This window comes from Amblyomma americanum, chromosome 3 (genome assembly GCF_052857255.1).
Source record: "Amblyomma americanum isolate KBUSLIRL-KWMA chromosome 3, ASM5285725v1, whole genome shotgun sequence".
Taxonomy (NCBI): domain Eukaryota; kingdom Metazoa; phylum Arthropoda; class Arachnida; order Ixodida; family Ixodidae; genus Amblyomma; species Amblyomma americanum.
The window spans coordinates 101,325,201-101,353,152 of record NC_135499.1 but is presented as its reverse complement, the minus strand read 5'-3'; the positions used below and the strand labels follow the sequence as shown (position 1 = coordinate 101,353,152).

The 27,952-nt window shown below is 49.8% G+C and overlaps 1 protein-coding gene across 1 annotated transcript; it reads left to right on the top strand.

The window, feature by feature from the left end:
* The first annotated feature begins 1,600 nt into the window (after positions 1-1,600).
* On the top strand, positions 1,601-25,177 carry LOC144123932 (cholinesterase-like). Its single transcript, XM_077656643.1, has 7 exons — positions 1,601-1,697; positions 6,258-6,781; positions 9,004-9,073; positions 10,277-10,535; positions 11,105-11,617; positions 12,095-12,499; positions 25,000-25,177. The coding sequence occupies exons 1-7, from the start codon at positions 1,601-1,603 to the stop codon at positions 25,175-25,177; spliced, it is 2,046 nt and encodes a 681-aa protein (XP_077512769.1).
* Positions 25,178-27,952: the final 2,775 nt, after the last annotated feature.

Genomic DNA, 27,952 nt, shown 5'->3' with positions numbered 1-27,952 from the left:
GGCGTTCCTTGAGCTTTTGGATTTTTATTTGAAATCGACGCGCGTGGGCTGGAAAGGGGATGTCTATGTAGAAAAAAAAAGGGGCACATGAATTGGTTCCAAAGTTGCTCCGGCCCTCAGCAATATATTTCTGGCACAGATGGACAGGGAAATCAATAACAGATTTGAGGGCTTGCAATATATATTTCAAGATTTGTTAGTGATTTTTTTAATTTTGGTTAACAGGGACAGTTTCAGTAGAAGTAATGACATCCTAAAGGTTATTAAGGATTATGGTAAAGGGCTATCTTTCACTTCTGAGTTGCCTTTGGAAAATGCTCTCCAGTTTTTGAGCTTAAAGTTATTTTTTATGGAAGAGCACGTCTGCTGGATGCATTCGCCCAGATCCCAAAAGCCAGTGTTTAGTTTTGCCTCGGGGCGCTTGAAACTAGAAAAAAATAGAATAGCTAAGACTAACATACGTTCAAGTTTGACAAATTCATGCCCTCACTGCGTAGCGGAGAGTGCGCTTTTACAGGTATGTAGATTAGAAGCTGCAGTTTTTCCCAAAAGTATTGATTTCAGCAACTTCAGGGAAGCCATTGCGGGCAGTACGGGAGATTTCTTAAAAGCCAGATTAAACAGAAAAGATAGGAAAGATGCAGTTATTCCTTTAAAAGGTTGCGAGATGGTTTGACGTGAACGTAGTGTTTTCTGCGCTACACAAGGTGTGTGTGTGTGGGGGGGGGGGGGGGGGGAGGGGGGGGACTTTGCCGCATGATAAGGAACCGGCGTGCCAACGTACCAAGAAACAGCCCATTTCATTTTCCAGTATCGCATAAATCAGGATGTGTAGAATGTGTTTGCACAGTGGTGTATAGCTCAGTGGTGGTGGTGGGGGTTCCTCTTTTTTTGTAATAAAGTTTATATTGGTCGGACGGACCGGTGTAATAATATTATGCTTAGGGAACATCTGCGCTTACTTTCGGATTCAACCTATTCCCATCTAAAGGAGCACTGCAAGGATTGCAGGAAAGAAAACGAGAAAGTGTGCAGACGTTTGCAGTCGCACACCGGCACATTTTATTTCGTCACCGAGATAAGACAACAAGGGAGTTAATGGAAGCTAATCATATTCGAAAAAGACAGCATGAATGCATTAGTAAGCCTTCGTTATTGCTGGTCAGTAAAGAGGTTGCTTTCCTGCACAACATGTGATGGGTGTTAGTGTTTTTGGTTGGTAATCTCCACAACGCCGTTGGTAAAGTCCACAAAATCTTCCTTGAATCGCACCATTACGCACACTCTTCAAGCAGTCAACCTTGGAAAGACATTGCCCTCCGCCATTTTATAGCTACTAACGTTTTTCTTTGATGCACCTCGGCCCAAATTCAATGCTACTTTTTGTTATTTTTTATTTTACTTATTTTACTTTGTAGCTTTATGCACCCCTCTGCTTCTGCATTTTTTTTCTTTCCCCAATTCCGTTCTCCACGAAGCGATTTTTATACGCCGGCGAAAATTTCTGCCCTGCATAAATGGCTCCTCCCTCTTTTTGCCCAGTTCAACCTATATTCTACCTCCACCTATATAGCACAGAAGGCAAAGAAGATGAAGGAGAATGCCACGCCTGCAACAGCCTTGGTCACAGCGCCTCCGATCATGCTGCCCGGAATTCAGGGAAGGCGTTTTTTATTGGACCTACCGATCTCTGTGCTGTAAGTCTTGGCTGCACAATTTTTGAACAGTTCGAAGCGATTCACGTAGTTCCATGTTTACTGACAATTTGTTTACACTAGACCTGTCTGTGTTACGAGCTCTAAATTTCGCTTTTGACTTTTGAACAATTGCGTGCGAAGTCACAGTTACGAAAAAACTGGATGTTAGCCCTTAACAACGAGCACGCTGCAAACCGTTTGTTCGCGTATTAGCCCAGTGCTAAAATCACTGACAGAATGCCTTTTTTAGGTTGCGCAAGAACTGCACGACGAAACAAATGTTTGTTTTTTTTTTTTCATCTACTTTCCGCGTTTACATTCCGTACAGCGTAGCAACATGATCGCGGGGACAGGTGAAGGGCAAATAATACCCCACAAAATATTCAGGACCGTTTGGGAATCCCATACGGCTTCAGTCAAATGCTAGTTGTGAAACTGGAACGATGCGGGCACCTTCACAATAATAGCAGCAACGCGTTACAAGCAATAGGCATATGTCTACAGTCACATCCAACGCTTACCATCCTGGCCCGCTGCTATGCAATCCTCCTGTTATTTGTAACCCCGCCACCCAATATGGCGGGCTTGGTTACACAATAAACCAAAAGGAGCAAAACTTACTATTTTATAGCTTGCTTACTTATAGTCGCACTCGTGTTTGGAGTGTAGCCTCGGACCAGCTGACGGACCAGCTAGCCATGTACCCTGGCGCAGGGTCACCCTCGAAGCTTAATGCTGCGTCGCTACAGTTATTTTTCTTCCTGTCCAACTTGTTTTGTTTGCTGGCAGGGCACCAGCAAGTACGAAGGCAGCAAAGTTTCAGTTCCCTACAAATAGGAAACCATGCGCCGTCGTTGGAATGTTCGTATCTATGTTGGTATCATATTGCCGAGCCATCGCACTGCATGCCTACGGAGAGGTGGCAGATAGGCGCGACCGTGATGCCCGAGGCGTGATTGCCACTGGTCACGTTATGCCCGCCCGTAAGTTCCGAACAAGTTGGTTTCTCAGCCCGCTTAAACACTCTCAACAGTACCACGGCGTCTTATTTCAGAAATACTGTTTCATAAATTGGTCCTATTTGAATATACCGATAATCATATGAGAAACAAAACAGGAGAAGAATGAAGTGGTGGCAACTGTGTGTAAGTCGGCATGTACATACTTCTGCGGCCGGATTTTTATCTGTCATTACCAAAAACACACGCCTCTGATCTAAAACACGAGAGCTTGGACGCCAACTCAACGGAACCGGGCCGCCATCTATTGTTCAGATTGCGAGTTGTTTGCGAATTCGTGCTCCCGCAGAGAGCGCGGTAAGAATCGAATCAGGTGGCAGCAAGCTGGAGTCTAGATGCTGTGAGACCACGCACATGATTTCCTGCGCTCTCCGCAGAATTCACATATACGCCCATGGCAGCGCCCTCTGCCATTTCAAAGTCGTTAAGGGGAGACGCGGGTCTTGAAATGAACATTTTCATTACTGAAGTTATCGGATCGGAATGAAATTAGGTGTGCATATGTGTCTCTTCCTCCTGTTTTCAAAAATATAACTACTTTCAGTGCAGCTTAATTAGTTGCTATATTATAGAAAAATAACTGAAGACTAATTAGTTAAATCCTTAAGGGTCGCGCCGTGGTTTCGCCGCGGTAGCTCAATAGCTATCGCGCTCGGCTGCTGAGCCGGAAGACGCGGGTTCGATCCCAACTGCGGCGGTCGAATTTCGATGAAGGCGGAATTCTACAGGCCCGTGTACAGTGCGATGTCTGTGCACACTAAAGAACCCAAGGTAGTCGAAATATCCGGAGCCCTTCACTATGGCGTGCCTCGTAGCCTGAGTCCCTTTGGGGCGCTAAACCCTCATAAACCCATACGTAAATCTTACTGGTCGTTAAAACACTTTCTTCCTACATGTCTTGGTTTCGATTGAAATGGGGCTCTAGCAAAATACCTGCCATCTGGACCTATGCTAATTATATTGTCTAAGTATTATTATATTGTCGAAGTACAACACCATATATGTATGTTAAATTTTGTCCAAGCACCATAATTATAAAGTTAGGTCGCATTGTGATTCACAAAATTTGAAATAGTTGATAGAGACAAAAAAAAAGCGGCATAGCTCCACAGTTTAGTTCTTTCTGAATTCAGCGGTATAGGATTAATTCAAATTGCACCATAAAAACATAAAAACTTCCGTAAGGCTTGTCATATTGTCAAAAAACGCGAAGCTGAGAAAATGGCATTTGAAGTGCACGCGCCAGCGATTTGAAGGTCGTTATAGAGGCCTCAAAAAACAGCTAAATGCGGACGTTCTAAAAATATTTCAGAGTAGCGAGTAATCCCAGGTAGTGGGAAGGAGGCCCAGCTTTCAAACAAAGCCAAGATGGCGGCTATCGGGGACGCTGTCTTGGGAAGCGACGGCCGCGAAGTCCTGCCGCATTTCGCTCCGAAATCGCATTTCCGGGCTTCGTATGCAGCAAATATGTGGATATTTTAGTAGTTTTAGGCCGAATTTAGACCTTGAAGCTTTTTAGGCCTGAACTTTAGAGTGTATTTATCTCCATATGTCATTTTTGCACAATCGAAATTTTCGCGTTTTTTTTATCATTTCAAAACCCGCGCCTCCCCTTAAGCTCCAACACCTAGCCTCAACAGTTTACTCTCAGCTCTGCCGTTCTCAATCAATTTCGCTGGACTCTTCGTGCATTTAGCATTTCGATACCGGGCTAGGCGCGCACCATCGAGTAGCGGCCATCTCCAATATGGCGGCCGACATGAAACAAGCGGCTAATCACGACCAGCCGTCTAGACGCCAGCGTGAATGTTTCAAGACACATAACGAATCCATCGCATTACTTTGTTTTCGTGTGCCTTGTTCTCTCTCCTCTTGTCTTCGCGGAGTTCATGTCGGTTCCCAGAAGCAAACTTTAGCCAAATATAGCCCAGTTCAAGGAGCCTACGTTCCGAAGGCAGCTTTTCGAGTGGTCTAAAAGGCAAGCCCGCCTCCCCTGCACGCACAAAACGTGTTGGCTATCATAAAATTACAAGAAAGCATATAGCAAAGCCTTCGATTCTTGTGTGCTGCAGTCTAAGCATTGGAACAGGTATGAGTGACGTTCCTCTCAGAAGGTGGCGATTCAGATTTCCAGCGAAAAACGTTCAGTTAGAGAGGCACCGTTCATCTTTACAAAGGCATTATCAGTACCACTGAGCAATGAACTAATTTAAATATTTCAGATTTCCAGTAATAAATAAATCACTTTTAGAGACAGTCGTCTTTTGTACGAAAGAGGAGTGCAACAGAACTATTGCTCAGCCGTGCACTGAAGAATGTATCGAACAATGTGTTGAATAATGTATTGTAAGAGGGGCGCCCAGTTCTTTATAAAAGTCCTCCACTATGAAGAAACTTTTCGCACATTTAGCGAAAGAATGCCTTCAGTAGTTGCGTTAAGAAAGCGACTCAGTTCATCTGCGATTGCATCATCTGCCTACTCAACGTGCACCATTGCTCGTATGCCGCCTATAGCAGCATAACTCTTTCATCAAATCCTAATGTCAACCCCCCTCACCCCCCCCCCCCTCCACCGGGACCTACGTACTAAAATCCCGCCACTCTAACTTGCTCCGAAATGTGGAGGTAACACGATAGTCACACCACTTGTAGCAATCAAATGAAATTCTCAGGACACTGTCAGCATGAAAATACGAACAACAGACACTAATTACACTCGAGGAACACGTGCGTTGTCCTGCGCGTGTGCTTCCCCTGTCTGTTGTCCGTATGTCCATATTGACAGAATTCTTGCGGTATGCTAAAGTATCCTTCATTCCTAAAGTATCCTTCATTTACTGTTCGCAACTCTTCCCAATCCGGGCCTCTAGATGACTCGTGTAAACAGGCAATGAATAGCATTGGCGAGAGCGTGTCTCCCTGCCTGACACCCTTCCTTATTGGAATTTTATTTCTGACTTTATGGGAAATTATGGCAGCTGTGTAGCCGTTATGGATATCATCCAGTGTTTTTAAACAACGCTCTTCTAAACCCTATTTCCGCAATGCCTACATAACTGCTGAGGTTTCGAGTGACTCAAATTCTTTTTCGTAATGTATGAAGGTTTTATATAGGGGTTGGTCATATTGGGGTTGTTCTGGTTATTAGCGATTACCTTAGTAAATGGGCAACAGACAATAAGCTGATTTGTCTAATTTTTCAAGTCCTTGGCGTCTCCTTTCTTATGGATTAAGATGATGTTAGCTTTCTTCCAAGCTTCTGGTACTCTCGACGTGTGCACAAACGCGGGTTAATGACATCCTGGCCGAAATGAAGAGGAATAAAGGGGCTTGGACAGGTCATTTAATGCGAAGGCAAGATAACCGATGGTCCTTAATAGTGACGTACTGGATTCCAGGAGAAGAGGAGCGTAGGAACAGGGTTAATCGGAGGGATATGGAGAGGTCATTGCCTTGCAGGGGTCGTAGTCGCGCTGGTGAAGAATGAAGTTAACACAGTGTTCTAGCCCAGTGACGAATTTATCGCGACCGTGTCACGCAGCTGTTCTGACGCTCACCGCGCTACTCCTGTGCGGCTTGCTGGCGCTGGTGTACCGGCTCCTGTGGTTTGGCAGGATCGAATCATTGCCCCCAGTGGACGCCCTCGGGGGCATCGCCCAGAGCGTCGAGACACACTGCAGGGCTTCTACCCACGGCGAAATTGTGGGCGGCCAAGTGAGCGAGTACCTGGGCGTGCCCTACGGCCGTCTCGAGCAGTCGCAACGCTTCTCCGAAGCCATTTTCGTCGAGTACCGACCGGGCATGGCGCTGCGTCGGCGTGGTGTTCCGGCCTGCCCGCAGTACCCCTGGAGCCCCGTGCCCAGGCTGCCTGCCGTCCAAGCGACGGGCTCGGACGACTGCCTTTACCTGAATATCTGGAGACCCGGTCTTTTACGTGCGCTATGGCTCATGATTGCATTGAACGACTGTGACTGCATGTGTCAAAGGAATAATGTTCATGCCGAATCCTGTGTCACGTTGAGCGTCTATGTGCAAGAGGACAGTTGCTCAGCCTACCCGAAAGAGGTGAAGAAAAGGGGTCCTAAGTGTCTGCTGTTGCTTTTCAATATTTAGCCGAAATTGGGGCTCACTACAAGCTGCAGGTTCTGTTCGAATTTTAAAATCAGTTTACTCTAGGTAATTCGCCTCTTCTTCTCTCGGCTGTCACTGCAGCTTAGTAGTAGCGGATCCCCCCTAGGTGCGGTCACCGGCAACTAAATGTCGCTGAAGGGAGCAGTAACTAGATTAAACCGTTCCTCAAGAAAGCCAAGAGGAAAAAATCGCGCACTTCCCGCATATATGCTATTAAATAGGGATTCGAAGCCGTACCACGAGGCAGACTATTCTGCACTGGCATTACGCATGTAAGCCAACAAAATGAAGAGCAGCGAATTGACTGACCAAATTCAATGTCTTGTCAGAGGGGCCGGCGTAGAGCTGCGTATGGACACTGGCACAAGGGAACTTTAAAACAAAGTACATTATTTTAGAAACGTTGACTTTAAGCTCACCACGCAACTCAACCGTAGCGTGTCCAATGTGCACGTTGTCTGCTGTGATGTCCGCTGAAAAGATAACCGCTTGTTGTAGTAAGAGAGACTCCAGACGACCGTCCGGATTCAGACTAAAGAAAAACGGTGAGCCAGAGGTCTACCTTAATTTATGTAATAGGTGTTCTCTCGACACCCGCCGCGGTGGCTCAGTGGTTAGGGCGCTCGACTACTGATCCGGAGTTCCCGGGTTCGAACCCGATCGCGGCGGCTGTGTTTTTATGGAGGAAAAACGCTAAGGCGCCCGTGTGCTGTGCGATGTCAGTGCACGTTAAAGATCCCCAGGTGGTTGAAATTATTCCGGAGCCCTCCACTACGGCACCTCTTCTTCCTTTCTTCTTTCACTCCCTCCTTTATCCCTTCCCTTACGGCGCGGTTCAGGTGTCCAACGATATATGAGACAGATACTGTGCCATTTCCTTTCCCCCAAAACCAATTATTATTATTATTCATTTTGAAACAGCGCAACAAAGACGGGACGTGGAAACTGAGGTGTAAAGACAAACATGCGCTGACTAACAACTGGGTTTATTGAAAAAAACTCACAAAATATATACAGAGTTAGGAAAGATTAATCGCCACCATAGTCAACTCATGCCACATGTGACGCCAAATATCCAATCTCCCCTTCGGGAAGGGCGACCGATGGGCAACTAATGCACGTTGCGCCTTTCTCACGTATAAGAAAAGCTTCAAACACTTCTCGCGTCATCTTATCACAATGGCGAAACACGATATTGGTGTTCTTATAGTCGGGGGTACATTTGCATTTCTTGCAACGGAATGCACCTTTAGTGAGAGGGTCTCCTTCTGTTTTTCTTTTTTCGTACTCTTTTTCGTGTTTGCATTTGCACCTTCTGCAGTGGACCGCCACGTGTGACAGGGGGTCTTTTTTTCTGGTGTTCTCATGTTCCATGAGTCGCTTGTTGATGCATCTTCCTGTTTGGCCAATATATGTGGCGCCACACGAGAAGGGAATTTGGTATACTACCCCTACTACCCCTACGCAGAAGGTGCAAATGCAAACACGAAAAAGAGTACGAAAAAAGAAAAACAGAAGGAGACCCTCTCACTAAAGGTGCATTCCGTTGCAAGAAATGCAAATGTACCCCCGACTATAAGAACACCAATATCGTGTTTCGCCATTGTGATAAGATGACGCGAGAAGTGTTTGAAGCTTTTCTTATACGTGAGAAAGGCGCAACGTGCATTAGTTGCCCATCGGTCGCCCTTTCCGAAGGGGAGATTGGATATCTGGCGTCACATGTGGCATGAGTTGACTATGGTGGCGATTAATCTTTCCTAACTCTGTATATATTTTGTGCGTTTTTTTCAATAAACCCAGTTGTTAGTCAGCGCATGTTTGTCTTTACACCTCTGTTTCCACGTCCCGTCTTTGTTGCGCTGTTTCAAAATGGATACGTACCAACTTGCCCAAATTTCTGCTTTACTCAATATTATTATTATTATTCTCTCGCCTCGAGAACGACTGCTTTATGCGATATCTGTGTGAGAAAGTGGCCTCACCTTCATGGTCGGGGAGATACGCCGCCGCTGAAATATCTCGCGTTCTTATCCTGGTCAGTGAGGGAGTTCAACATCTGGGTCGTGTAGTAGTCATGACCAGAAGAGGAGTACGAGAGACTTTACTGAACAAAAATTAGACGCTTGAGCACATGGGCTGGGTCCTTATTCCAGGGCTCCATTGGCTTGAGCTGCCTGGCGAACCTGGTGGATGAGGGCCATTTGGTCCTCAAAATTATCGCTGGTCAGCAGCGCCTCCCACCACTAAGACGACGTGCTTTGCGTCTAGAGATTGTTTGGTTTGACCCCACATATCGACGAAATGTGGAAAACGGTAGATTGGGCCTGGCACCAGGCACATGTGTCGCCGCATAATTTTGTGTGTATTAGATGTAGTTTGTAGAGGTATTGAAAGGTTTTCGTTTTTATCTGCCACCAAGAGACGGCGTATGGCGTGTCAATTCCTTATGAGGTTAGGATAAGTGCTTCCGCTGAAGACGCTGAAGCTAGAGACGTTCGTGATACGCGGAGGGCAGGGGAGTAAAAGTGGGCATGGTGAGTGGCCCCGCTCGGTTGATGATGCCTCTAACCAGAGCATGTGCCCTCTCGTTTCCCTCCAGTCCCCAGTGGCCGGCGGGTCCAGGTGATTTGGTGGAGATTAGTGCGGGGTGTAGTGTACATGAGTCGGTTGACGGGCTTTGGAACTCGGTCTTGCAGCAGGTCACGTGTGCACTTGGGTCTTCGGATTCGTTATGCCTAATGGCAATGGCCACTGCAGTTGTCTCCTCGGCCGCTGGGGTCAGAATATATGCTGATACAATATGAACATTGAGTGGGCGCGGCGCTGGTTTTGCTGTCACTTCTGACATGATAAAGCTGCGCGGATAAGACACACACACACACACACGAGACAGGGTACAGGACGAGCTTCTTGTACTCTAAACGCAATTCTAGAAACTGATATGTATATTACTTATGGTGGGATGCATGCCTCTCAATAAAAAATGATACTAACCGTAATAGTTAAAAGTATAACTACTCAATATAATTAGCTATATATAATATAATTAGCCGACTAGCTAGAAACATCTTAGCTGTAGTCTGATGGGAGCTTCTCAGAATAAACCCCACCTTACAATATATATATATATATATATATATATATATATATATATATATATATATATATATATATATATATATATAAGGGAGCCCTTCAGGTACCCAGCAACCTCATCCGAGATTGTACGGCTTGACTGATGATGTGCACGCAAACTGAAGTGTGTAATCTGTTTTTTTCGCGCAACTTTACTTTGTCAGAAATAATTAACCAACCAGCCCGACATGCTCTACTTAAGCATACTGCTGCCACTTCTTCACCTGGAAAATATAGCGGCTTATATTGAGCGTAATCGTCTTTCATTTCTTTTCGCGCTTTCACCTGCAGCCAACCGCAGCACGGCCAGTGTTGGTCGCTGTCGCTCGCGGCCCGTGGTGGTCGTGCTGCACGGCGGACGCTTTCAGTTCGGAGGCGGGGGCACGTACCCCTTCTACGACGGCCGCCGAGCGTCGCTTCTATGGGACACGGTCGTAGTCGTGCCTGCGTACAGGGTGGGCGCCTTCGGCTTCCTCAACATGCTCGTGCCCGAAGCGCCCGGCAACGTCGGCCTGATGGACCAAGCACTGGCTCTCCGATGGGTGCACAGGTTGGACTAGCGAAGGTGTACCTGCTTGCCTTTCTGCAGACGCGACCATGTACTCTAATATCGTGACGCGAAAGCAATTGCACGTCTTTTTCATAGGGCTACCCAGCGTATTATGCGTGGAGGGTACCGGCGCATTTTTTTTTTATTTCGGGATGTTTGTTGCTACCTGCATGCATAAACAGAGCTCAAATCCGACCACAGAATTTGAGGAGCTGCATTCTCAAATCGAAATATGTTAAGGAAAATAAACAAAAAGCTCGTTTTCAGAGCCCACGGACTAATCACACTAAAATATGTTTGCATATTATCATGTGGCTATGCAAAGGCTAGCATTTCTGAGGTCTCTTCAAGTGGCGACTTCTTAAATTAACAACCTAATGAGCCTGTAGCATAAAGATGCCCAAGCATCCTGGGTGCCTTGAATGAAGACGCCACCTTGTCGCGATCGCACGTCATGACGGTTTCTGGATGCTGCCAGAGAACTTGCGTCCGGAGATGTCATTGTACAGCCGCCTTTCTTTCCGGGTGACGCGTATTAGCCCGCGAAGATGGCCCGCTCGTTGATGCAGGTTCATTCATTACTTCGGAGGCGACAACCGGCGAATTACAATTCTGGGGCAGGACGCCGGAGCATCGGCCATCGGCTTCCACCTCGCCCGAAACGAGACACCCTTCCAGCGGGCTATCCTGATGAGCGGCTCACCCTTTACGCCCTTGCATCGCAACAGTGGGCAACGAGCCGTCATCAACGGCAACGCACTGGCCAATGTGCTGGGCTGCGGCAGGCGAGACGTGAGGGACGCTTCGGCGCGACAGCACGTGGTCGCCTGCCTGCGAAAGCGCAGTGTCTCCGCCACGGTCATGGCTGCCGACCAGCTGGCGACGAGCAGCGACCTTGTCGTCTACGCACCCAGTGCCACCCGCGACTACCCGTGGAAGCTGGGTGGTCCCACCTGGTCCAAAGCGGGGCTTCGCAGCGTAGACTTTCTGGTGGGCGTCGCCAGGGACGAAGGCACACTGCATGTGTCCGAACTGATGCAGGCCTTCGGCCTAGCGGCGGACCAGACGCTGACGCCTCGCAGGTAGGCGGTGTTATCCCGTAGGGATCTCATGCAAGGCGCGCTTCTGATGATGGCTGTGAAGATGGATTTGAAGCAGTTTCCGGCACGAACGGCGTTTTCCCCGCGCCGCTATCAATGACATCAACTTGCGTGCAGGTCCTTTTTTCTTGCATCACGTCATAAGTTCCGCAACGTACAGGGTAACGTTCCCTCGTAGACTTGGAAATTCGAGTGCTATTGTACTCTGTTGTCTGTGGAAGCACTTCGCACTAAACATGCTGAAAGGACTGTTTTACATTAACCAAGCTGAATTAACCTTTAACCAAGTCCTTGTCGGCTTCACGAAGGAAGTCAGCAATAATTGAAGCCAAATGATCATAAAGGAAAGTTTGTTCTTGCAGCTTCCGATACATAAAGTTTGTGTGAGTGTCACGATTTGTTCTTTCCAAAGATACAATGTCCATCGCTAAGATGACTAATGCTTAAACTTAACCGCAGGCTGCTGTCCGTGTTCCGCGTCTTCCTCGAATCCCACGGCGTCCAAGACGTGGAATCAGTGGTGCATCACTACGGTCTCGACAGGCCTGGTGTGCTGGACGACACACTGGGCCAACTCTTCCTGTTGGAACTGGCGCGTCCTATGGGTGACTTCCTCATCTACTGCCCTGCGCTTTTCTTCCTGGAGGAAGCGTCCAGCGTGGGTGGCAGGGCGTTTCTATACGAGTTCGGCTACAGCCCCAGCTACCGGACGTGGCCCTCGTGGCAGGGCGTGCCGCAGTTCGTGGACTTCGTGTTCGCCACAGGTCTCCTCGATGCCCTCGACACCATCCAGCCGGCTTCCTCCAGGGACAAAGTGTTGGCCCACGACTTTGCCGCTACGGTCGCTGCGTTCACTAGGAATGGGTAAAGTCCTCCACCAGGTTTTAGTTTGGATATGGTTTATTGCGATATGTGCCGCGTTTTCATGCTAAGGCAACGTGTTCAAGCTCGAAGGAAACGTGCGAAGTGGGCCCTTATGAGGGCTGCGAGCTTATATTTCTGCACGCTTTCAGGGATCTCCATGCGTTCTAATAATGCAATGCGCAAGCTTCAACTCCTCAACGACTAGAAGATGTGACGTTCTGCAGAAGTTGCCCCACTTACGTAACATTCATGTCCAATACTAGAAAAGGTGCACACTGCTCCAGCTCATACCTGCTCTTGGCCAAAGGTGCACAGTCTACATGACCTCAAAAGTGTCCACTAAAGACGAAGCAGATCATCACAAGCGCGCATCACTTCCACGATAGTTGCAATCCTTATGATGAACGCATCATTACACCGTCTTGAATTCAAAACGTCATTCGTTCTCCATGCACTTCTAAAAACTGAAAATTCGCGCGTTTACGTGTGTGTATTGTGGGCTCGGAACAAGGGGCACCATCTGGAAGATTTTACAGACTCTTCCAGTTTTAATAAAACTTTATCCACTCCCTCACTGTCACAGCAAAACAGACTTCGTGTTTCCAGCTGCTGAACTCTTCATTACGCGTTAATGAGACAGTGAAAAAAAGAAGACATTGATTATGGTAGTGGTTTCGGCTGGTTGCGGATTAAACATAGTCAACAGCAGAGCAGACAATTGAGCAAGTTGGACAATCTTTGACTGTGGAATTTCAAGCGCTAGCATACAACAACCCAGAAGGGGACGCAGCGCTTACGCGCAACTGAAGATTTTTTTCTTCATAGGTTTATCCTATGCACAAAACGCCAACAACCCAAAACAGTCACACGTCTTTTGTGATTTCCCGCCTCAAGTTTGGCTCGTGCAATGTTGTTGTTCTGGGTTGTTAGTTTTCCTGTGTATATATTAAAACTTCTGAATAAAAAATTTCCAATAAGAGAGTAATTACTCATTGGCATCCACCCAAGCGCAGCCATACGGCTACAAAGGAAAAAAATCTTCAGTTGCGAGAACGCGCTGTGTCCCCTTTTATGTCGCTGTACGCTAGCGCTTGAAGTATTCCCACTATGAAGGTAGGCATGGTTACAATAAAACTGCCATTCTCCTCTGTTTTCTTTTCTTTGAGTGATGATGGTTGTTGCTTCCTTCGTTCTGCTTGTTAACAGGGCCCGTCTCCTTGTTCAGCAAATAAACTTCTCGGTAGGGCCGGATTAAAGTGACAGAATCACTTATCTAAATAACGTACAGATAAACGTGCACCACAGTTCCGAGTTGTAACTGGAACAAATCAGAGGAAACATAATGTGGGCCGCTTATTAGACTTAGGACAGTCCGTCGTCATAAGCGAGGGCTGTTACGTCTCGCCTACAGCGCGCGGTATAGCCGGCGCGGATGCACCGGATGCCGCGGCTTCGTTCATCGCTGCCGCAACGCCTCCCGCCAAGCGCGTCCAGGCAGGTTTCAGTGCCACGTGTCGTCGTGCGTGCGTGTGTGTGTGTGTGCATGTTTTGCCCACGCTTGTCAAAGCGCGGCAGCCGGGGAGAGGAGCTCCCCAACTGGGAGGCGAGGAGGTCTGACCGGCGCCGGCCTGGCGGACGCGCCCGTCACGCCTGAACATGTTCAAGCGTCGCCGTATCGGATGACTCTTCCCAAGCCGTTCCCTCTTGCCCTCGACTCCGTGGGTATAAAAAACCAGCTGCCCCGGACGCCGGAGAGACTTCGATTTCGCCCTTCGAGTAACGTGGTCGCCCTGACCGGCTGCTCTTTTGAGATGCCAGAATAAACAAGTTGTTCTGTTGCCAGTCGACTCATCCTTTGCCGGGACCTTCGGATGTTTCCAGCTTTGCCCCAGGCCGCCAGGCCAACGCTACCCTTGGGGCTTGCAACCCAGATGCAACAACTGGTTGCCAGCGGTGAGATCCCGACAACGGAGGCCAGCAGCGAAGATATGCGTTCAACTGTATGCTGAGCAGCACAACGACCATCCGGGAGCAGTGCAACGAGCCCTGTGTGATGACTGGTTGCCTGCAGCGGAACGACTGCGCTGAATTCTTGGCTGCGAGGTTTGGTGAGTGCGGGACTTTCTTCTTCTGAGTTTTGCCAGGCTTTTGTTAGTGTCAGAAACAGAGCTGGTAATTGTGGTTGTCGTTGCTGCCGGGTTAGTTTGCGGCAAGACAATAGTAGGCAGTAGAGAAAGCAGCATTCGGAGCAGCCATGGATTTGAAGTCGTTGCGCAAACCGAAATTGCTGGAGCTTGCAAGAGAGTTGGGTCTGGATGTCTCAGACAAACTCAGAAAACCAGAACTGCTAAGGGCTATTCTTGAGTTGGAGGCTGAGGATGACGAGCTGTCGGAATGCCTTGAGACCATTGAGGAGAGGGAGCAAAAAGAGGAGCGCGAGCGTAAAGAGCAAAAAGAGAAAGACGAGCGCGAACGTAAAGATCAAAAAGATAAAGAGAAAGAAGAGCGCGCTTTGGAAATGAAGCGTCTCGAGGTAGAGATGGAACGCGCTCGTAATGGAAGTCAGGCACACGGTGCAGGAGAACGGGTATCGTTCAAAATGACTGACCTGATGCGGCCGTTTAAGCTTGGAGAGGACATTGGTTTGTTCCTGGTTAACTTTGAGCGAACGTGCGAGAAGCAGGGGTTCTCTCGGGAAACGTGGCCACAGCGCTTGCTCACTTTGTTACCCGGCGAGGCGGCCGACGTAGTCGCTCGCTTGAAGAGAGAGGAGGCAGAGGATTTCGACCAAGTGAAATCGAGTCTGCTAAAAAAGTACAGGCTGTCAGCGGAGGCGTTCCGTCGGAAGTTTCGGGAAAATGAAAAAGGCAGAAATGAGTCATATACAGAGTTTGCCTACAGGCTTATGTCAAACATGCAGGAGTGGCTCAAAGAAGAGAAAGCGTTTGGTGACCACGAGAAAATTCTGCAGTGTTTCGGGCTGGAACAGTTTTATAGTCGGTTACCTGAGAACGTGCGGTACTGGGTCTTGGATAGGCCAGACGTTAGTACAGTGGCTAAAGCCGCCGAGCTAGCCGAGGAGTTTGTGACGCGTCGGGCTCGCGGAGCTAAGGACGGTCAAAAGGGTGAATTTGGCTCCAAGTCTGAGAGGCCGAAGTTCACACCCATGAGAGCATGGGGGGACACGCGTAGTGCGGATGCGAGTGAAAGCAGTCCGACCGAACGTAAGGAGACGGCGGCAGCCGAAGCCGAACGCAGAAAGCGGTTCGAGAGGAGGCAAGCGCGCGTGTGTTATACGTGCCAGAAGCCGGGTCACTTTTCGGCGCAGTGTCCAGAAACAAAAAGAGAAGTCGTGTGTTTGTCATTATGTAGCACTGACGAGAACATGAAGCTTCTCGAGCCTTACATGCGAGACTTCCTCGTGAACGGGAAAGAGTGCCGAGTGCTTCGTGATTCCGCGGCTACAATGGATGTAGTTCACCCCTCTTACGTAGAACCCGATATGTTCACGGGCGAGTGCGCATGGATCAAGCAAGCCGTGGAAGCTCATAGCGTGTGTCTGCCCGTAGCAAAAGTGCTTATTGAAGGACCTTTCGGAGCACTTGAGACGGAGGCCGTAGTGTCATCTAGGCTGCCCCCCCAGTACCCGTACCTATTTTCGAACAGGTCCGATCACCTCCTGCGCGAGAAGGGGCTTTTGTTTGGTGAGGCTAGCGTTCAGGCCTTAACCAGACCGAGAGTTCGGGAGCTCGCTGCAAAGGCGGTAGTTGCGGGGCCGACGTTGTCGAACAATGAGAAAGGGTCGGAGGCGCAGCAAGCTGATATTCAGAGCACGTCCGAACTGAATAAAATTGAGCCTGTAGCGTTGAAGGCACCAGGTACTGGAGAGGAAATGCCCGACAAGGGAAAGTTAGAAGAGCTTCCGGTCGAGCTTCCGGGACTAAGCTCAGTGACGAACAGGGAAGACACTGATCAGGTCATTAGTGACTTAATCATTAAAGCACCGCTGTCGCCTGAGCAGAAAACCGAACTACACCAACTCTTACAAGAGTTTCAAGGTCAGTTCTCTGAGAGGCCTGGTAGGACTTCTGTCCTTACTCATGATATAGAACTTACCTCCCCAGAGCCAGTACGATCCAAGGCGTACCGGGTGTCACCCCGCCAGCGCGATATTATGGAGGCTGAGGTAAAGAAAATGCTACAGCTCGGTGTTATTGAGGCGGGTGAGAGTGATTATACCTCCCCTTTGATTTTAGTTGAGGTACCGGGCAAGGAACCTCGTCCTTGCGTCGACTACCGCAGGCTTAATTCCATTACTAAGGATCAAATTTATCCGATCCCTAACATCGAGGAGCGCCTTGAGAAAGTTAGTAGCGCTCAGTTTATTTCCACCCTAGATCTTGTCAGGGGTTATTGGCAGGTTCCACTTACAGAAGAGGCTAGTAGGTATGCGGCGTTCATTTCACCAATGGGAACATTCCGTCCTAAAGTTTTGAGTTTTGGTTTGAAGAACGCGCCATACTGCTTTTCAAGCCTCATGGACAAAGTGTTGCGGGGACAGGAAGAATTCGCTTTACCGTATTTAGACGACGTAGCGATATTCTCCGCATCCTGGTCTGAGCATATGGCACACTTGCGGGCAGTGCTAACCCGCCTGCGCGAAGCGGGCTTGACAGTCAAGGCTCCCAAGTGCCAATTAGCACAGGCCGAGGTTGTCTACCTCGGTCACGTGATTGGACAGGGTCGTCGCCGCCCCTCTGAAATAAAGGTGGCCGCTGTGCGAGACTTCCCGCAACCGCGCACGAAGACCGATATTCGGTCGTTCTTAGGTGTCGCCGGCTACTATCAGAGGTACATCCCCAGGTACTCCGATATCGCGGCTCCCCTGACGGATGCTCTAAGAAAAACAGAGCCCCAAACAGTCGTCTGGAGCGAAACAAAGGAGAGAGCTTTTAGCGCCCTAAAGAGCGCCCTAACAAGCCAGCCTGTGCTACGATCGCCAGACTATACCAAAGGGTTCGTTGTTCAGTGCGATGCTAGTGAGCGAGGCATGGGCGTTGTACTGTGCCAAAGGGACAATGGAGAAGTGGAACACCCCGTCCTGTATGCTAGTCGTAAGCTGACCTGTCGTGAGCAGGCGTACAGCGCCACCGAGAAAGAGTGTGCGTGTCTCGTGTGGGCCGTTCAGAAATTGTCATGCTACCTAGCCGGCTCGAGGTTTATCATTGAGACGGATCACTGCCCTCTCCAATGGCTGCAGACCATATCTCCCAAAAATGGCCGCCTCCTGCGCTGGAGCCTCGCTTTGCAACAATATTCCTTTGAGGTGCGTTACAAAAAGGGGAGTCTCAACGGTAACGCCGATGGCTTAAGTCGAAGCCCCTAACGTAGGAATCCGCCTCAAAGTTGTTGGTTACTGATGTTTTCTTCCTGAGGCAGGATTTTTAACATATTGCTTTTGTTTAGTGTTTCAAAGTGATTATGTGCTTTCTAGTGCAATTTTCCAATTTGTGGACGCGTTCTGAGTGCTGCTTGACTACTGTAAGGAACTAGGCAGTAGTATAAAAGGGGAAAGAGCCTGGCAGAGCTTAGTGAGGGTTGTCTCGTGCTTGCTGACTGAGCGGTTGCGTTTCGGCGTAGTTCTAACGCTTGCTGGGAACGAGCACAAAAATGGCAACTCTCCTGAAGTGACTTTGCAGTGCCCTGTGTGATCCTGAACCTGAGAACGAGGCCTTCTCTGTGCGCTGCGCTCAAGAAACGTCGAGGGACGATCGGTTTCGATTACGAGCATCATCGAGCGACATCCCTCTGGACAGCGGATGCAGTCCCCTGACCATCGGGATCTCCTTCTCCCGGCGGTGCGGTCTGTTACGTCTCGCCTACAGCGCGCGGTATAGCCGGCGCGGATGCACCGGATGCCGCGGCTTCGTTCATCGCTGCCGCAACGCCTCCCGCCAAGCGCGTCCAGGCAGGTTTCAGTGCCACGTGTCGTCGTGCGTGCGTGTGTGTGTGTGTGCATGTTTTGCCCACGCTTGTCAAAGCGCGGCAGCCGGGGAGAGGAGCTCCCCAACTGGGAGGCGAGGAGGTCTGACCGGCGCCGGCCTGGCGGACGCGCCCGTCACGCCTGAACATGTTCAAGCGTCGCCGTATCGGATGACTCTTCCCAAGCCGTTCCCTCTTGCCCTCGACTCCGTGGGTATAAAAAACCAGCTGCCCCGGACGCCGGAGAGACTTCGATTTCGCCCTTCGAGTAACGTGGTCGCCCTGACCGGCTGCTCTTTTGAGATGCCAGAATAAACAAGTTGTTCTGTTGCCAGTCGACTCATCCTTTGCCGGGACCTTCGGATGTTTCCAGCTTTGCCCCAGGCCGCCAGGCCAACGCTACCCTTGGGGCTTGCAACCCAGATGCAACAGGGCGCGGAAGAACGTTTGCCTGCTCCCGAGCTGCGACCTCAGCGGCCCGCTCGCCTACTGCTCGCTGTTGTCACTCAGTCTATCTACAAGAACCAATTTCAGAGCAACGCTCCACGTCCGACGAGTTCCACGGTTCAAGATATGCACTGAGTTAGGGTTTGCTCACCGAAACTTCTCGGCCTCGAGTATAAATGGCAATAAACCATTCGGGTGGAGACGTATACAGTGTTCTCGAGAAGTTGCTCCGGGGTTCGTTCGAAGAGACAGAAGGAAGTACAAGGCACGTAAGGGAACACGCGGCTTGGTTCTCCGGAGGCGTCTGGAGCTCGTCGCCCGAAAAGATAATCAATAATAAATAAATAATGATAAATGATAAGTGACAGCGTCTCTTACTGGTTGGAAGAAGACGACGAAGACCTAGTGGGTGGATACGTGTCTGCTTCTAGTTCTGTGTTTTCGGTTTTCGCTGTCTTCTCGCGTGTGGCGCGGGTCGGACAGTGCCCTCCGTGAGACCGAATGCTGACGACGCCCCTGCGGAGAAATTCCCGGCAAGGTGGGCGCATTTTCAAGTAAGAAAACCCAACCGGAACCCTCAGGGGCAAGCTAGGCTTAGCCCAGCGCTGCCGAGCGAGGCCGCGCTACGCGTCTGCATGGGTTCTGGGTTGTCGACGACAGCTACGCGGATGCCCGCTGTGTTGCCACCTGATGCAGCCTCCACGTCCACGCAATCGTCAGCGCCTCCGGGCCTCCAGCCTGCGCCGTCTTGCGATGCAACGCCTTTGGCCTGTGACATGGACTGCTCCACCGCCTCCGTGCCCGTGACTCTCCCTCAAGAAACTGTGCCCGTCGCGCCGGTTCAGTATTCCCACCAAGGGCCGTCACCAGCGTATGAGCCTCCTCCACAGATGCCTTCCGTGAGTCAAGGCTCTCTTCCGCCTGCTGCGAACTCGTTCCGCGTTACCATCAAGCCTACATTGCGCTTTGATATGACTGCCATCCCTGCCCGGAATGTTCAAGCCACAGTTGACCACGCTCTTGGCTCTTCGAACTACTGCGGGTTTGTCGTCCATCGCCCGTCGAACACCATCACGGTAAACGTGCCATCCTTGATGGACGCCCGGATAATGTGCGCAGTTACGCGGATCCCCCTGGATGACAGCAAGCATGTCCCGGTGCAAATATATTTTGCATCTGGTCCTGACACACTCCGCTGCATGGTTTATCATGTCGACAGCACGAGCCCTCCCGAGGATGCGCGCGCAAACATTCGCTGCTCAACTCACGTAGTACTGCAAGCACGGCCTATGGGGCACCGGGCCTCATACCTGCTCATCCTGCAAAAGCCCGTTGACTCTCCCGAAGTACCTTACCTACTACGGCGCGATCGTCAAACCACAGCCCTTCCAACGTCGTCGTATTTTTTGTTATCACTGCCACAAAGAAGGACATATGCAAAATACCTGCCCTAATCCAGCAGCTGTGGCCGACATGAATGAACCAACAGTTCCTTGTGCCCTGTGCAAATCACCGGACCATGAAATTCGCTCCCCCGCTTGTGCAAAGAAGAAGCAGGCGAAGAAGTTTCACAAGTCGCCTGCAAAAATGGATGTTCCTACAAGTAATCGCTTTGCAGCTCTCGCATGTGACGACAACGACTTCCCTGAACTTCCTTTATCTCAGCCCGCTGCTCACCATACGTCTCCTCGCCAGCGTACATATGCACAAGCGGCTCACCTTTCCGGATCAAATGGTGCGTCAAAACGTCCAGTGCATCCATCACATGTGGATACCACAGATGAAGACACAGCTTTAGACAATGCAATCGCGGAGGCTCGCCGCCGGCTAGACGAGCTCACCCAGCACCGCGAACAGCGTCGTTCTCAATCTTCTCGAAGAATTCTAATAACTCGAGAGCAATCATCAGAGGAATCACCTTGAGTAAGCACTGGGCCACAATAAGGTGCCGACCACCTGTTAGCCGTTACTACCCCGACAGTGGATAAGATATAAGCGCTGATGAAGCAGGTGACATCCCTCATTGTGGAAGCTCTTCGGCCTCGTCATGGACAGCGCATCATCTATGGTGGCGCAGTAGAACTGTCGAGGATTCGCTAATAAGGCCTCTGAAGTGAACATCCGCCTTCGCGACGGAAAGCTGAAGGCATGGGCATTCCTACTGCAAGAGCATAATTCACGTCCACGCCTTTCAGGCTTCGGCGCATACCGTTCACCCTCTATCCCTGATCGCCATTGCACCGCCTCCTCCTTCAGCCCAGGTAAATCTGCAGTTTATATTCACAATTCAGTTCCGGACACACCGCTCGACCTTTCACGGTGGTGCAACACACGTCAAGAGGTTGTCGCCTTTCTCGTCAAACCTGCACGCACACCCCTTGTCCTAGTTTCTTTTTATAGTCGTCCTGGCTCCGCATCTCCCAATCTGGGATGGGTTCGTTTTCCATGTTCTACCAACTCGGGTATCCCTATTCTAGTTGGTGGTGACTACAACGGCGCACACACTGCGTGGGGTTACCCATCGGATTCCTCAAGGGGCGCGCACATCCAAGGAAGCTTTTTCGGATCATTCCTTTCAACTTTTAATCCACCCGAATACTTCTACCCGCCCACGAGGTGGCCCGTATTCACCTGATTTGACTTGGTGGTTAGGCCCCGGTAACCCTCGTTGGGCTGTTGATTCTGATACTTGGGGTAGCGATCACAGCCCTATTTTTATCTCCCTCACGCCTACGCGTCTACGGAAAATACGCCGCACTGTACGAATAACATCATGTGACTCTGTACGCGCAGACAATCATTTATCTACATTCAACCCCTCTTCAGCACTGTCTACTCTCTCTGCTGTTCTCGCTACTCACACTATTACCACTAGTGCAAATGAAGACGACCAAAAAAAGGACATACATCTCTTGAATCTGTGGGCTCTTCGTCGCCAGGCGGATCTTTACGCTACTCGTCACCCCGATGACTCATCGGCTCTTCCTACTCTTCGCCGCGCTACCGCACGGGCGCGGCGCTATGCAAAGCGGCTAGGCAGGCAACGCTGGGCTGCATGGTGTGCCCGCCTGTCCTCTACGCAGGGCAATCGACATCTTTGGAGAGTGTTTCACGCCATGGAGCGCCCTTCTCAGGTTGCAGATTACACAGAGAGCATTCGCCTCGCGCTAAATGTGGATGAGGACACATTTGCACAACAAGCTGCCCCTCAATTTTTCCAAACCATGACTGCACCGCTACGTCTCCACCTGACTTATCGGTTACAGAGCCCTCCGATGGGATAACTTCTGACCTCACCCTGGCAGAGCTGCTGGCCTCCATTGAACGTTTAAAACAACTACCACTCCCGGGCACGACGGCATACCTGACTCCTTATTCCGTAACTTGGAAGGGAGGGCTTTGCAAACCCTATTTGATACTTTTAACGAAGTGTGGATTTCTGGCGTCATGCCGGGAGACTGGAATCATTTTATTGTGGTTCCAATACCCAAGTTAGGTCAGCCTCCAGTCTCTCTCTCTCGGCCCTTCGTCCAATTTCCCTTACGCCTGCCATCAGCAAGCTTTATGAAAAATTCTAGCCGCACGCTTGTCGTGGTGGCTGGAATCCCATGATTGTTACCCAGATTCCCAAATTGGTTTCCGCCCACTAATTGGAACGGAGGACGGCCTCGTTACCTTGGCTGCTGACGTGCTTGACCACTCTCCGCAGAGTCACCTTGTACGAACCGTAATCACTACAGACATAACAAAGGCATATGATAACATCCTTCACTCTGCCATTCTTGCCTCCCTTCAAACTCTTGGTCTCCCTCACCGGTTCCTCCTCTTTATTCACGCCTTTTTAGCAAATCGAACCTTCAGCGTGCGTGTCCACGGAAAGCCCTTTGGTAACTTCACTTCCAATAGAGGAGTGCCGCAGGGCTCCGTTCTCGCCCCCACATTATTTAATGTGGCTTTAATTCCTCTTGTTCGAGCCCTAGAGACCATCCCTTCTCTACGTGTGCTTGTGTATGCCGATGATATAACCTTGTGGTGCTATCATCCAGATGCGTCTATTCATCAGTCGGTCCTTCAGCACGCGCTGGATGTATTGACATCTTGCCTCCCACCTCTGGGTCTAACACTCTCTCCTACTTAATCATGTTTCATTCGCATTGGAAATAAAGCCGGCTTACGGTAAGCTCCCCCTTTAAATTTTACGGTACATAATTCTACGATTCCTCAGGTAGAAACTGTTGGGATTCTTGGTCTTCTCCATACATCTGGGACTGGCACCCCGTGGCTGACAGCCTGACCGGCTCAAGCTAATCTAGGTCTGATTCGTCGCATAGCTACGCGCTCTGGTGGCGCACGTGCTCATACGGCCTGCCAGCTTGTGCGCTCTATCCTTCAGCCACGGATAGTATATCAGGCACAATTTCAACGTCTCACCCGCAGACAGTGGGACTCCCTTGAAGCTATCAATCGTGAGGCTATGCGCGTCATAACATATCCGCCTCGTTTAATACCCATACCTGTGCTACAGGAGCTCGCCCAACTTAATACACTCAGTGAACTCATCGACCAACGGGTGGCAAGAGCTCGAAAACTGTCTCTCCAACTTATCGTGTAAAGACACTTCCTCCGTGATCATATTGCCAGGTCACTGACAATCGCCCCACTGTTTCCCCGTCGGTATCAGCAGCGCATCTGCCTGAAGGGTGCATATTATACACGGATGCATCACATTCTGCAGAAAGGGGAGTTACTGCTGTGTATAGTCCATCTCATCCGCATCTCGACTCTCGCGCGACGTATACTGCGGATACGTGCACTCCCCTGGCATAGGAACTTCAAGCCATTTATAATGCCATTGCTTCCCTTCCGCTCGTTCTAACATTCAATACAGTTAATTTTTACACTGACTCCCACGCCGCTCTTAAACAGCTTACGGCTGTTCGATGCACATTCCAGATTTCACAATCAATTCACGTGCTCTGCGCAAAGTATCCATGTCCTGTGCGCATACAGTTGATTCGCGGCCATGCTCAGGATCCACATAACATTCAAGCGGATGCTATGACTCACCTTCACACATCAGACGACCCGGTGCCTTCCCCTCTTCCCCCAGATCTGTTCCTGCCCCATGTTTCCGATTCCGAAGTTCTGCGCCAGCGAACACGCGCTCTAATTCCTCCGTGTTCGCACCCTCTCCCCCGTAGTCTTACTCGGCAGGAGAGGTATCCGTGCGCCGGATACGGGCAGGGGTGGCTCTGACACCATCTGTCCGTCATCGGTGGCGTGCCAAAGATCTGCCAGCACCTGACAGTGCCCCCTCACTGTAACGCTGCACCGGACATTTGTATTGTGCGGCACTTGTCGTGGACGTGCCCAGCGACGGCTGCTATTAGAAAACGGCTCCTCAGGGAGGTGGGCCTGCGGTGGAACCGCGAAAGTGACTACGTGAAGTGGACTATGGACATAGTATTCCAGCGCAACGGCACATAGCCAGAGAAAAGAAGACGGAAAGGAAGAAGTGTGTTCGTCCTTCTTCTTTTCCGTCTTCTTTTCTCTGGCTATGTGCCGTTGCGCTGGAATACTATGAACGTGAATCAAGATTACCAACTAGTCCAAGAACTGACTCTACTGATGGACTATGGACAATCGTTTCATCAGCAACCTCTGCGACTACCTCAGCGCAACGGGTCTTCACTCCTTCTTTTAACTTTCACTCCTGTGCATTCCTTCCCCCCTTCCTTTTTTTTTCAACTTATGCCTCATGGCACACTTCTCGAATAAAAGAAAATGATAAACACGCGCACGGAAGATAGGTGATGAAGCTCCAAGGCCAGTTCAACGAAACAGAATCAAGACAAGTAACAGAGATATTGCCGCCAGTGCTGAAGAGCTGAAAATGCATTCACACATGAGAGTTCAGCTACACAGCGTGGGACGAACAAGACACAAAAGAGGTACCCGTCCCGTGGGCCTCTTCTGTGTCGCGTACCACCCGCGCTGTGCAACCCTTAAAGAGAGAGTTTTGTAGATGGAGTGACGAGATTTATTGCATGCCTATTTTTTTTTCGCTCCAGGAACCCCAACGTTCTTCCGAATACACTGTGGCACCGTTGGAGACCGTCAGGAGATGGCGCTCTTCTATTCGATTACAACACGGACGGCGCCTACAAGCAAGGACCCAGCGCGCCAGGAAATGCGAGCTGTGACTATTGGAGAGATCACTTCGGAATAATTCAGAGACTGACACTGTAACGCTTCCTGGAGCCTATGAATGTCTATTTACTGTTGCCTTCATTCAAACTAAATATACATAATACATTTAATCTAACTTTAGGTTTTTCTTACGCTGTTCAATACAATGACATAGCACATGTCGCACCTTACAAATGCAGCTTGCCACCTGCAAAGAATTCCGGACACTGCACCCCCATCTCTGGCCACTGCGTTTTTTTATTTCCTGTTTCTTTTCTTTTTAGAGCAACTAAAAGTGCTCAGTAGTAATAAATAATGTCAGTCCGAATTCGCTGTCGTTATCTTCCGTACCAGTGGACAAGAGAGGTCAATGCAATTTAAACGAGCGTTGGTCCTGTGGTTGCTGTAGGGTGTTAAAGACGTTAAGATGGACCGTCTCGTGCATGCCTGAATTGCCCTGAAACCTACAGTAATCTGGAACATACCCCGCTGCCATTCAACCCCCCGTTGCCCATAACCCTCCCCCTCAACGTGGCGGGTCTGGCTAACATCGGACCAGCTGGTTTTGGTGCCCCTTGCGCAGGATATTCTCGACACTTGCTGTGTCGAAATGAAGTTTTTTCTCTCCCTCTCTCTCCCCCCTCTCTCTATGCTTGTACACGCACTTAAAGAGCAGTGGACATCAGAGCACGGAGAGCCCCTGTGGTTGTGAATATCAGCGCACTCAAGGTTATGTGTTCCGTTCCGCCTGAACAGCGCTTCCTGTAATGCGCATTTTCCAAACTTTGCCAGTCTTAGCCGTCGAGCCCATGCACGACTTCATGTTTCAGTACTGTCGTAATCACCGGTACAGGCTGGTGTTTTATTCGAATTGCCTGTTCTCGTGCTTGGGATTTTCCATGCCATCGTATCACACCTGTACACGTCACAAGAACAGCTATATAGCGGGGCTCGCTTTACATATGTTGCCCTTTTACGTGAATTCGGTTCAGACAAGGCCACATAAAGCCATCCTTCCACATTTCGAGCGATCGCAGCGTCCGCGGTAACAATGATTACGGGGTCACGTAATTTAAAATCGGGCTTCTCCTACTGCCCCGCAAATCTGAAGACGAAAATCGCTTAAGATACCGCGGAGAGATCGGGAAAAAGTTCACATTATATTGATGCATTTCTTCCAAATATAACTCGAGGTGCATTCTGAAACGTTATTTAGTGTTTATCGCTGTATCTTCAGATTAACTCGTCTCAATTCGCCGAATTTCAAATTTTCCGCCGCATATAAAGAGGAGCCTTAGGCATGCTGCCTGCGCACTAAGCAAGCAAGTTAAAAAATTTGCAAGTCACTGTTGCTTGACCTTTAACATGGACACCTATTTGCATGAATATTTTTGACTACATGCAACTATAGATCTCAGTATCGACTTCTAATCGTATGCACAAGTGGCAAGAGAGAAGAACCGCGGTCGCCTACTTCCGCGCACTCTGTTTCTCAAGAAACAGCAGCCCAAAAGGCGCCCGCGTGCTGTGCGTTGTCAGCGCGCGTTAAAGATCCTCAGGAGGTCGATATTATCACAGGGCCTTCCACTATGGCACCTTTTTCTCTCTTCAATCCTAACTTTCTCGCTTCCCTCACGGCGCGGTTGAGGTGTCCACCAAGAAATGGGATGGTTACTGCGCCTCTCAGTTCCTGAAAAACAATATTCGGAGCAGCAGCGCTTCGAAAATTCTTTTTGAGGAACAGCAACGCCAAGCAGCAGCGGAGCAGCAGCGCTGCACCCGCCGCCGTGGCTCAGTGGTTAGGTCGCTCGGCTACTGATCCGGAGTACCCGGGTTCGAACCCGACCGCGGCAGTGCACGTCAAGACTATGTGGTCGAAATTATCCCGTAGACCTCTACTACGGTACCTATTTCTCTTTTAAAGAGAAAGCTTTACTGGCCGCAAACTTGCGATTTCGCCGTGGCGGTGCTCCGAGGAGGCACATGACGTCACAACGCGCCCCTCGCAGCGGATAGTTCTCCCTCTCACTCTATAGTCACTGCTGCGCATGCGCCACTAGTAGCACCGAGCCACAGGTGTTCCGCCGCTGCGCAGCACCGCGCCTTTCCTCAAAATCTAACTTTCAATTTTCAGTTTTCTCTTTCTTCTTCCCTGCCTCACTCCTTTATCCCTTCCTTTACGGCGCGGTTCTGGTGTCCACCGAGGTATGTGAGACGGTTACTGTGCCATTTCCTTTCATAAAAAACCAAAGTATAAGTTAGCCGACGGCGTTCATCATTGGTGTTGACAACTTCGCAAAGGCCGTTCATTTTCACGAAAGGAAAGGCTTACAACCGGCTCCGTGCGTCAGTGGAGACCTCAATCTCGCTTTCGTGCATGTGGCGTTGGTGTCCAACTGCAAAAACCTGCTTTGATTGCGTTCCGCATACTGGATAGGCATCGCGCCCTCCCTGCCACCCTGGAAAGTGGCATGCAGTTAATGGTTCATCGAGAGAGATTGATCACCAATTGAAGGCTGCGGCCTAGCTATTGCTGCTGTGCCGCATGTCAGCCACAACGCTGTCAGCGCTAATGCATTCAGACATCTCTCTTTCACCACGGCCACATGTATCAAAGCACGAATGAGGCGTCCGCGTATTCAGGAAGGCAGTTATGCGCCCTTCCTTTGCTCAAAGCCATCGACATTTAGAACATTGTCAACGCCAAAGCCAATTAACACAGCGAATACCGACATCTTTCGCTTTGTACATCCTGGATTAGCTGAGCTAATCCATATAAATTTTTTATTCTCTTATGGCGATTTCCACTGGTCGTGCTGGAGCAGTTTTTCTAGT